At 35.9% G+C, this 12,590-nt stretch overlaps 1 protein-coding gene across 1 annotated transcript in view; it reads left to right on the top strand.

The window, feature by feature from the left end:
• LOC131075217 (NADH dehydrogenase [ubiquinone] 1 alpha subcomplex subunit 9, mitochondrial) overlaps positions 1-12,590 on the top strand; it is a 47,433-nt gene that overhangs the window by 877 nt on the left and 33,966 nt on the right. Inside the window, exons 3-7 of the mRNA XM_058012049.2 lie at positions 503-599; positions 891-955; positions 1,073-1,158; positions 1,394-1,478; positions 1,575-1,645. Of these exons, the coding sequence (XP_057868032.1) occupies positions 503-599; positions 891-955; positions 1,073-1,158; positions 1,394-1,478; positions 1,575-1,645 (404 nt within the window). The remainder of the gene's footprint in view (positions 1-502; positions 600-890; positions 956-1,072; positions 1,159-1,393; positions 1,479-1,574; positions 1,646-12,590) is intronic.

Here is a 12,590-nt window from a genome sequence, read left to right as displayed (position 1 = left end):
GGGCTTAGATGCGTTAACTGGGGGGTATCTCTTTTGCCATGATCACCTTGGATTTGTATAGGGTTCTTTGGTTGTGCTAGGTTCATTTACTCTGTTGTTAAATTAGCTAGAAATTTTGTTCACAACATTTAACATAATTTTTAGGAATTTGAACTGAAGGGTAGTTCAAAATTATTTGGATCTTCTGGATGTAGAATTTCGTCCTATTTATAGACTTCTTTTTATGGTATAACCTTCTTTTGAGCTTTTAACAATCTATCTCTTATGTCCGGTAGTCGCAACAGGGTTCATTTGTAGGGTACGCTGCATATAGAGTTAGATATGTTTTTCTTCTACTATTAAGATTTTAACATGTCTTCTAGGAGCTTGAACTGCAAAGCTCATGACTTTGGATTGTTTGACGTTTCTTCCTATTATGTTTAAAAATTGTTTTTTGGTTTCTGAAATAAGAATTCGAAAGTTCATTTGGGCGTTTTACTGATTGAATGATTTATTGCCACAGAATATAGGCTTGGTGATTCACGTTTTGCTTCGTCATTATCCACCAAGGGTATTGGGCACCTTATTCGGAAGGGAACCGGAGGAAGGTCTTCTGTTAGGTATTTTAATGTTTATCTTATGGGAGATGACAAAGAGGGCTTGAATTTTGCACAAATCTATTTCATTTGAGCTGATTGTTGCAGAAACCGGATTACATTAATTCCTACTATTGATTAAAGTTGGTCAATGGTACTGAAGTACACAGTTTGGAGTAGCTCATGGTAGAAACTAGAAACAATACGTGTGGAATTGTTTTGTGGGTTGGTGTCGAGAAAATTAATTCAGTGAATTAGAATTATTAAAAACTAAAATGTCTAACTGATAATCTGTTTTTTAATTTACCATGCCAGTGGTATCATTGCAACTGTATTTGGGGCCACAGGATTTTTAGGTCGATATGTTGTCCAGCAGCTTGGTATGTTACACCTTTTTTGGTGCTTTGTATCGACTTTGTGATTGCTGCAATTTTTTATCATATCTCAAGTGCTTATATACTTTTAATATTGTAAACTTGCTTTTCATCCATGTCCAGCAAAAGTGGGTTCTCAAGTTCTAGTCCCTTTCAGAGGTTCAGAGGACTCACCAAGGCATTTGAAACTAATGGGGGATTTGGGACAGGTAAGAGGCATAATTGTTTTAAATTATAATCTACTTATATTTTGTTGCAGTTTCCCTCATTGCCTTGTAAACATGTAGATGAGAACTATGAAACTTATCAAACTTAATGAATCATCATAATCCTTCTGTTTTGAAGAGTACTTGTATTTCTTAGATCTGTATTTTATTCGTTATCATTAATCTTTTTGAATGTGCTAACATTTTGATTGGGTTTGAACAATGGTCGTAATGTCAGATTGTTCCGATGAAGTATGATCCACGAGATGAAAGTTCAATCAAAGCAGTGATGGCAAAATCTAATGTTGTCATCAATCTTATTGGTATTTAATCACTGAATGGGTTTTCCTTTCATGCTGGATGTAAAAAGTTAAGCATTGCATTCTTGACTCTGGTATATACTAATTTCATTATGACAGGGAGAGAATATGAGACACGCAATTTCAGTTTTGAAGATGTCAATGTAGTAATCTCTGAGCATCTTGCAAAGGTAGAACATGCTTTCTTTTCAATGCTGAATGTGGAAAACTGGCTGGTTTTGTCATGATTAGTAGCAATCTATGAATACATTCAATTTGAGCTTTTGACAGATTTTCAATTAAATTGTGGTACCTTCTTTAAGCTGTTCCAAGTTTTATGATAGCTGTTATTATCTACTTTGCTATTTTTTATGCACTTGCTTAACTTGCCCTGTTATCCTTTGATTGCTCCGATATTAGGTTCTTATGCATAACTTGTTTTGACCCCAGGACTGAATATTTGTCTGTATGTCTTTTGTTGTGCTGTTCAATTTTCTTTTTTTGAATGTTTTAAAATAATATATTATTAAAAAAGGGATGAAGTCCCACAATTACATTAAGTGGCACACAACAAATGTTCAAAACTTGCAAGCAAGAAACCATTTTTTACTAAAAATTAAAAAGCAGTTAAAACTAAAAGCAGCAGTGCAAGTTTTTTTCCTTTTTTGCAATGTATGCGATTTACATTGTTGTTTATCTCATTTTACTAGCTTTTTACCATGCATGCATACTTTTCTATGTGTATACACAGTTCTACATGCATGCATTTCTTTATGCTTCTGAGGTAATCTAGTTTTTAGCAAGAGTAAGATGTCAGGTTTTTCTGTTACAATCATTCCTTTGACCAGTTGCTTTTTGGTTTTTAGCTCGCTTGCCTCTTACATTCCATGAGATGTTTTTTGTCAATTAGAACTACGTTTCTTAGGTTTTCTTGAAGAGAAAGTATTGGTAAATATACGCCATAGTACCAACACCATTAGAATTTTAAAATACAACAGAATCTAATAATGGTGCACTTATTGTATAATGAGAGATTTTACCTTGAGAATCAGTCACAAGAAAAATCTTTGCAAAAGAGCACTCACTGTGTTAATTTGATCATTCATGATGCGATAACTTATTATTTCACACTTGTGCCTGATACCTAATCCATGTGGGAGTATTTTTAGACATATAAATGGAAGAAACCACTAACTAGTATTGCAATTTAATGGCTATACAACCTTAGGTCCTAGAAACTACCTATAAGGACCCAAATTTTTTGCTTCAGGGTTGTTTGCCATTAAACCCCTCTCATGGTGGACAGCAACATACCCATTGGAGCCCCCTATTGTGATAAGGTGTACAATCTGTAAGGGGAGTTGACCATTTAAAGTATACATCCCATATCCAACACCCCCTCAGATCTTCCAAGAAAAAATGAGATCTATTTACATTGCTTCCATTTCTTCTCTTTGAATCTTGATTCAACTTGTTATTCTTTCATGTTTTCGTTGATTGTCATCTAAAATATTTTTACTTGTAAATTGCATTATGGGACTGAAGTTCTTGCACTTCTCTTAAATATGTGATGATGCAATGTAGTCCTCTTATTTTGCACGCAACCCATTTGTTTCCTCTTCATGGCCTATATTTGCCTTTTGTTATTCTTCAATACTGACATTTGTTGCTTTGAACAATCTTAATTCCTCTCTTGTCTTTGCATCGGAATCCTTGTTAGTTTCTTTGGCTAAGATTTTAGTAATTTCTTATTCCACCTTTAATATCCCCATCACTGCCTTAATAAACTTATAGTCATTCAGAATGCTGTCCTTTTTCTTTTCATTGGAGCCCACATGGGAGATGTGTTTTTTACACCTTGACAAGCTTGAACCTCATCTCCATTCATCTTTTCTTCTTTCCTTGATCATTGCATGCTTGATTCTCCTTTTTTTTGTCCATTTGTTTTGATTGTGTTACTTTTTTGGCTTCTAACTTTTACTTTTTGACTTTTTTTCTCTTAAGAGTTTGTAGCTACAAAGCATCTCTTATTGTACATTCTCTAACCAAATGGCCATATTCATGACACTTACTACAATGAAAGGGCATACGTTCATAATCAAGGGGTTGCATCATTCTAGATTGATTGCTTCTAGGGTAACATTTTTTGATGGGGTCCAATCAATTTTCAATTTGACATATATCCTTGCATGATTTTTAAGCCTTATCCTCTTGAAGATTGATTTGTGCAAATATATCCTTCTAGAAACTCACCTATCATTTTGAAACCATATTTAGTGATCTAGAGCCTGGGTGAAGATCCAGTGGACAAGCTCGTTAAAGTGGATTAATGGGGTTATGTACAAAAATGATTTACAAATGGCAGAGGTAGTTATGCAACATGCAAATGAGCAAGGAAAGAAAAGAAGACAATTGACAACATGTGTAGTACTGTAATAGCAAAGTCATACAAACTATAAGTCTAATTTGGTACAATTTTTTTTATCTTGGATTAGATCTTGGGAGCATATAATTTAGTCAACCATGCTTTGCCCATTGTAAGTTGATCATGTGTATGCTGCATGGCCCTAAATTCTAACAATTTTTTCCCAAAATCAGTTACATTCTGCTGCCCATTTGCTGATTTCCTTTTCCAGCTGTTCTCTTCATCTTCCTCGAGCAATAATGGGTTGTCATCTGTGTCCTCATTGACTCTTAAAGTATTAGCTTGTTTGCATGCTTTTCAGGCATTAAAATCCCCTATTAGCATTATCTCCCCAAGCTTGTTGTCAGCTGCAATGTTTTTCCCTAAAGCCATATATGGTTCTTCACAAGTCAGATTCATTTTCTTTTGTATGGAGCAAGAAAGATTAGGAACAATGTCAAAGTTTTTTAGGATGTTCAAATCATGTGCATAAATTTATACATGTCTGCAATAACAGAACCAGTAAACATGTCTGCAATAACAAAACCAGTAAGGGATTGCATGTAGTACCAACCATTTTGATGATCTGCTGAAGCAACAAAAGCAGTACAGGCATGTAAATCCTAATGTTCAAATCCGCCAGTTTTAACAACTTGTTTTCCATATCTTGTACACACAGGTGCATGCAAAAAAAATTGGGGTGCAATTGTACTCGTTCAATGATGGGGAAATGAAGAATTGTCATTGTAAACCAGTGGAAAATTCAAATCAGTGAATTGAATTATTGGCCTGCTGAGAAAGAAATTATGGCCATAGTAAAAACTATTGAGAAGTGGAGAAGTTTTTTTTCTCCCAGAACAGTTTATGATAAGAATTGATAGCAGGCATTTCAAATGGTTTATGTCCAAATCAATTGGACCACAACTCCGCCGAGGAAGGTAGGCTTGGCGGCAGTCTTTACTAATGTGGTATGTGCGTGATATTCAATACATTTAAGCAAAAAGTAGTAGCCTTTCTGATGCATTATCAAGAGAATTAGCTTGCATAAATATGTTTCAAGTATCAAGCTTAGAACATCCTCAATGAACTCAATACCCAATCTCCATTCTTTAGCGAAAGAAGCAATGGGCAAAATCATAAGAATACAGTTTGGATGAGAAATTCTTGTTGGTAATCTGTCAATGGATGTAAATGTGAATCTCCGAGCTTATTTTTCTTTTTCGATAAGCTTACCCAGATATATCATTGCGTCTGTAAATATTATTAGGTGTATGTTTGAAATTGAGTTTTTGGATGAAATAATCATTCCCAGAAAATTGTATGATCCTACAAAGTTTTTTGTGGATGGCATAAGTGAATTCTGCAATTCTCAAGATTGGATCAATTTCTTTGGCCATGAAACAATGGTGATTTTTTTTTTTGCAACATCAGTTATTCTCTCAGCTTGAAGTTATTCTACCTTTGGCTGCAATTGCAAGCAATGAAGAGTACCAAAGAGAATATCCTCAAATGAGCCTGCAGATATTCTTGATTCTCAAGTCTCAACCATCGTCCAAACCATCTGTTGATATATGAGAAATCTTACGTCAGTGGGAACAAATAATAATATAAGCATGCTAATTGTTGAGCAGGATAGCAAAATGAAAAGCAAACAAAAGGTTTCAGGGGCACTTCAACACTGAGTTGCTGGACGGTAGCATTTCCAATTTCTAGATTATTAGTGCTCTCACATGAGATTTGTAAAGCACATGCTTTAGTTAATGTGGAATCTGGTCTAGTAACTGCACCTCCTCAACAATTGTATCATCTTGTCTAAAACTTAAGATGCTAATTTGTCAGTAAGATCTGTATCTCTTATTGATAGGTTAGAACTTAGAACTTTGCAGAGGATTCTCTTTTCTGCTGTATATAGGAGCTCTTGGTTTGTGTAGGGCACCAGGTAATTTTATAATCCCTCTTTTGATAAAATAAGAAAAAGTGTCTTCCACAACAAATCTGCTAAATTTGGGGGGATTTATTATGTGCCTTAGTCCTAAAAGCCAACACGAAATACAATGCTAGTAAGCAAACTAAAAACCTAGATCAACCGCTCACACAGAGATGCAACAATCATAAGTATAACAAAGAAGCAGACAAAACGTAATCAACAACATGAACAAAGTCTACAAACAAACAAACCTCAGCACCAGCCATCCACATGGGCTCTGGTGATCAGGGCACAACAGGACACCAAACTATTTGAAACAAAACATAATTACCAGCAGACACTGAAGGAAGGCCTCTATGCAGCCAAACACAACATAATTGGAGTTCAGAGATGTCTCAGGTGTCAATGCCAGAAGAGCCTAGAGTCATTTCCCACCTATCAAATACTCAATTGTAAATGCTTTTATCAGACACAGCAACTAACCTTCACTGGCTTGGTACTGCAGTCCCACTATGTTTGGTTATTTTGTGTCCATGTTTGCTTTCTAAGAGTTAGTATTGAGGAATAACAAGCCTTGACTAACATCTGTGTTTAGGTATTAAAGTCTTTCAATTTTTTATTCACGTGTTTACTCAATAGTCTCTACTATGTGAAATGACCTCACTTAGAAACTTGACCCTAGTTGGTGAAAGTACCATGGAATACACAGTCACAGATTTGCAGAATTCAGCTCTGCTATGGGTATGCGTGCTAAATTTGTTCATGATTTCATATTTGAAAAGAATCTTCTGTTGACACTAATGGTTATTTTGAATTCTTGGTTGGGAATTTTTTTGATTTGTATATAGTTTAGGCCTGAGAGAAAATATGTTAACTAGCATTAAGTGTGCAGAGGTAAATTTGTCATTTCTAAGCAAAGGGATCTTTCTAGTTTTTTTGGGTCTAGATTGATATAATAGCTATAATGATATAAGAGCATGATATTTTGCAATCTTTTTAGATGCTTGCCATACAGAGTGTTAAATTATATCATATTTCAATTTAAATTTTAAAGAGCATTAAACCTGGATGGTATGATATCAGTACAACCCAATTTTACTATGTTTCTTTGATGAACATATTTCTTATGCATTTTTGTTATTTATAGAGATAAATGGTGTGAATTTAATTAATGAATTTGTGAATAGTACAATAGTTGGTAGATGTTTATTTAAGGTCTTAAGCAGAATATTACCCCCTCAATTTTTTTACAAAGTGTGCACTATCCTCATGGATCCGAAAATTTGTTGGGTTTGTGCAGTGTGTTTCTTGTAGTTAGAGACTATTTAGAGTCAAAACTTTTTAGTGAACCTGAAAATAAAGTTGTTTTCATTTTGTTTACCCCCTATATCAAAGAATCATTCTTTGATACAATTAAAATTTGTAAAAGCTATATATTCTCTGCTTTTTGATTTTAGTTGACTTTCTACATGTTACCAATCATCTACATCCTTTCCAATAAATCTTTCTTCCCCCATCGAGTCTAGCATCATCAACTCTTGTGAACCAAATCCAAAAGATTGTGGAAAATTAAGGTTTCACTCATAAATATGCTCCAAGGAGAAGGATATCTGCTTGGTCCTAGAATCAATTCAACATGGAAGCATAAAAGCATAAAAGCAAGACATTTGTCAAGGTGACAAGTGACCCCTTCTTCAAGCTTATGCAACCACACAATTTCATGAGAGGAACCAGAATCTAGAGCAGATTGCTCATTTTTGTTAGAACAATCAGCTGCCTCTCTTGTAGATCAAACAGAAGAGCTTTGGCAGTTAATTACATGAACAACTCATGTTGAGGCAAACATTTGCGAAGTCTCAAAAAAATGAACTGCATATCTACAGAACTAGAAGTAGTCAAAACTCCTATGCTGGCAACCTGCAGAAAAAATGGTTCTGAATATGATACATAAGAAGCAGTACATGGATTACTCTATCGGTAGGGAGTGTAATTTAGCATGCAAATACCAAATCTAAGATATGTTGTGAGCTTAGTCCCTAGTTTTATAACATATTCTAGATAAACACCCTCAAAGACAGCTAAAAGGGTGTCAAGTATTTGTTTACTACTATGAAGGTTTGGATTGAAATACAAAAAGAATGACAAATGGCGCTCGATTGGATGTCCAGATGCTGATTGGGAAGGCTCCATTGATGTAATGTCCCCACTTTGAAATTGAATTTAATGGCAAATAATATTAATAAAATTAATGTTCACAAGAATAAAATTAAAATTAAAATTAAAAAGTAAAAGAATGTAATTAAAATTTAATTAAGTTAATGAATGGTCAAAAGACATGGAATGAAAGGTTGGGACTCCCTCAAACATGAGATATAAAAGGGAGAAGAGTACCTCATTTGAGAGGGCATAATTTGGTAATCGGAAGTGGATATCTGATTTAAATGTTGACCTCAATAGCAAAATTTGAGAAATTTAAGTTTTGTGTTTCTCCTACTAAGAGCCTCTTGCATACAAATTTCTTCAATTGTCATCTAATATTAAATTGTTTGCCCCATGAGTTCGACAATTGAAATTTTAAGTCTTTGTGAGGTTATAAACCCTGCATAAGTATCAATTTCAAACCATGATTGATGAAGGGAAAGTAGTCGGGATGTTTTGTTCAAATATTCTAGTTGGTTGATTCTTCACAATGCTTGACACTAGTTTTGAATAAAGTAAAGGCCGATGAACCAAAGATAGGCTCTTTCCGGATACATTCAAAGTGTTTGAGTGTTCATCAATCTCGAAGTTGACAAGTTCTGAAGTGGAAAAAGGGGGGCGATATGAAGTTGCAAGAAAGTGGTGATATGTCTCTTTGATCACTTAGCGTCTTATCAAATTCGCAAAGTGTTGAACATTGGCCAATACGTATGGTTAGTATCCAATTCGCATTCAACTCAAAGTTCTCTCCACTCAAACCGGTAGTTGCAACAAACTTACCAATGTCCGAGATGATATCGGTGAAGTTGGCCGAAATGATAAATAGGCCGAATACAAATATGAGCAATCAACTTCAAACTTGAGTGGATTAAAAGCAACATGTTTGAAGCAAAGTATGAAATGGTAGTTATCGGCAACTTGTGCCTTTTCCTTAAGTCATTGTTGAAGTTAAGATTAGTTTCAAAACACCTCAGTCATCCCATTAGCCACTTTAACTGACAGCTTTCTTGGTGGATCGATATGGCCAATGCTAGTTGGCGAATATAATCAATCTTATCGGTAAGTTGACCAAGTCGATGAAATGTAGCCCAGACGTTTGCTTTTGTTTGTTTCCTCTGACAACTTGTGGCTTCTTCCTAAATCACCGATGGATCAAGTAACTCAACTAATGACTAGTTCTAACCGACTCATGAAGGATAGTGGTGAAATTATTAGTCATCGGCCAGTTGGCCAAAGTAATAAAGTAACCGATAACTTGAGAGAGTTTTGAAAAATGGCATCTCCTTCGTTGGTTTCGCCTTAACCTCCATTTGGCATTGCAAACATAGCACGTGGACCACGATGGAAGAAATACACAGTTAGTTTTATAACTAACTTCTTATTCGAAATTTTAGAAAAGCCGATTATTCAAGCTGCAGTCGTATCATATCAGCAAGGATAAAATCTAAGATGGCCAAATCTTTATGCAGCTGGTTCGAAGGTTTTGCCACAACGCATGCATGCAAGGGAGAAGAAAAGTCGATTTGAATTCTCAACCAAATGAAATCATTGCAGATTTGAAGTTGCAGTCGATGTGTTCACACCTTCTCTCGGCGCTTCAGGGTTTTATATGATGCAATCTTGGTTAAATGTGATCGACAAGGTATTCGACGGTTTCTCCATTTGTCTTAGAGCGACCTCGTGCTAGCTCTTGGGCTGAGACTCAACCATGGCTCGTGCGAGAAGTGGTTGAACGAGCTCTGCCATTGACCTCTGTGAATGTTCGAAGCTCAAAATAACGAAATATCGGCCTGCTGTGACAAACAAGACAACTCATGAGACTTAGACCTTGGTCCATCCAAATTACAAAGGAGAATGGTTATTCTGCATGTAGATTTCAAATTACCCGCAGTATATACCTAGCACGTTGATTCACATCAGAGCATGATGAAGAAGGAATTTTGTTAGTTTCTATAGTTAGAAATGCTTTGTAGATTTTCATGCCGAATATAGAAGCATAGAGATGCCTTGTGAAGTTTTCCAAATTCTGCTCTGAAGAAACACAAAGTCTCATCTCAGATATTCATGTTAGCTTCTTGTGATCATGCTGATGCACTGAGATATGAGTGTTAAACCATGTAATGTACATACATTGAAGTATAAAAGCTGAAGGTTATATAAATATGCTCAAAATTGTGATGGTTGCAGGAGGTCTAAAAAGGCTTTAGAAATTTCCTCATAAGCACATCCTGCTAGAGTAAAAGAGGTTTCAAATCATGAAGTATAAAGCTTAGGATTATGAATATGCTCCGATGATTTACACTATGCTTCCAGAGGTTCTCGAAATCAAAATAGGACATATCAACTTGTAAGACATCCGAAAATCACTAACAGAAGGAGATAGATCAAAATTGTCCCGTAGGATAGCTAACAACGGGTTGGTGGATGCAGCTTGTTTTCCCATAGCAGTGCAATGTTCACAATTGGTGGTAGAATGTGCAAGAGGATATAATCCTGGCGCTAGAGAAATAAGGACTGCTGATGGATATTTGATGGCTAAGCTAGATGGAATTTCCATTGCCATTGTTCTCCGATTGCCATACAAGGAGAAGTTCACATGCCCTGATAAGCAGAAGGCTTACAAATATTTCAGTGACAACAAAAGCAAATGCTTGAATAATTTAGCCAAAGAATGGATGGTGACATCACAATCTTAGCTTCCTAAGACACTTCACCGCTCTCTTTTTATTAAAGAGATCTTTCATCTGATAGTCCTACTTCACAGAGTAACAGGCAGCCCTGATTCTACTGAATTTGAAATGTGGATGTACCTTTTCATCATAGTCATATCTGCAGGAAAACAATTCATTGATTGGGGTTGTCTTATTAGTGATTGCATACATAATCAATTGATCCATTTTAAGACAAGTCAACGCTTTCACATGTCTTCTTATTTGATATATGCAATTGCTAATTTAAGATCATGGCCAGGTTTGAGTACAACTTGTATTCTGAATTTGGAAACACAAATTTACGACTACTACAAGCAGCTGCAGTTGGAGGAGAGCTTTGTGCATTTCAGACGAGTGAATGATGCCTTTACAATGCTATCAGTGAGGCTTCTTCAAGGAAATACAACTATGAGGATATCAAAAGAAGCAATAACATTGGTAATAGAGTACGGAAGTTTCTTCATTCAATTTCCAAAATTCACCTACCTCCGAGTAGGGGGATTCGATGGTTATCCTTATAGGTTACCAAGGTATGTGGATGATAAGCTATTCTTGATCGAGCTTTGTAGACAGCTGATGTCGGTCCAGAAGAAATGCAGAAATAGGAAGAACAAAGGAGTTATATTTCCGATTTGCCTTGGTCATTGTAAATGTGAGTCTAGCTCAAAAGTAGAAGATGCAGAAAGGGCTCTGGCCAAAATCAATTTGTACACTTGCTAGATGAGATTTCCCTTTGATAGCAAAAGGATATATCAAGAATAATTTGAGACTTGGTCCTGGATACCTCCATTTCCCAAATATTGAAGACTTCTGGGAAGATTGCGAAGATGAATTTGAAGCTAGAAAAAGAGATTGGACAAGATTCACCTTGAAACAAATTTGTGATTTTAAGATGGAATGGATTATTGAAGGCATTGAAGATGATGAATCGGATCTAATTGATCCCTTTTATTTTGAGAAGATCCAGGATCAACCTCTTGCTGCTATTAATTGGGCAGATCCAGAAGTTAGAGACATCAGAGAAAGAACTAGTTTTGTGATTAAAAAGTCGGAAACTTGGGTCAGAAAAAGGATAGCAGAAATAACTGCTACAAAGCCAACAAGTCGGAAGGAGACACCAAGGAGAAGTGGCCATCAAGATAGTTCTACTTCATCAGTTCCTTCTCATACACCAGTTGCAGATATTATTTCTCACCATAAAACTCAAGGAAGTGGCGGAGATGAAGATCCTTCAAGAAGAATTAATCTCCAAAATACATGTGGAGATGAGCCCAGACAAAGGAAGAAGAAATCAAGATCAAAGGACAAAGAAGAAGAATCTACTTCCAGAGAAGAGAAAGATCAAGATCCAGTAGAGGTCTGGGATGATCCAAGGCTTGATGAAGGTATACAAACTATGTCGCTTTCAATTCTCATTGAATCTCCTCATCACGAAGTACAAGATCCTACTTCAACTATGGAGCCCTCTTTCCTAAGGAATCCAGTTGATCAAATAGAAGAGGTTCGAGAGGAAGCAACTTTACCCGTACCTGAGCATCAAAATCTTCAACAAAGTAATATGCAAGAGCCCTTAGAAAATATTTCTCTCCCATGGCTAGAACAAAGCCTATTGAAAAAGAGAAGATTGGAGCAGTTAGTGATTCCTGAATTCAACACAATATCTGATCTTTTCAGGAGACCTGAGAAGCCAAAGAAGATCAAAGTGTCTTCAAGAATAAAGACTGATTTGAATTTAGGGAATATGTGCCTAGAGATAGCTCAACCCATCGCTGAAAAAGATGTGAATGAAGCCACTCCTGCAGATTTTGTTATGACCAAAATTGATATGGGTCCATCTTCTCATGAAGCTGACATACAAAATTTCAATGTGGTAGCTGCAAAGTTAGTGGAAAGAA

The sequence above is a fragment of the Cryptomeria japonica genome, chromosome 11, assembly GCF_030272615.1.
Source record: "Cryptomeria japonica chromosome 11, Sugi_1.0, whole genome shotgun sequence".
NCBI classification, from domain to species: domain Eukaryota; kingdom Viridiplantae; phylum Streptophyta; class Pinopsida; order Cupressales; family Cupressaceae; genus Cryptomeria; species Cryptomeria japonica.
This window is presented reverse-complemented; position numbering and strand designations above follow the sequence as displayed.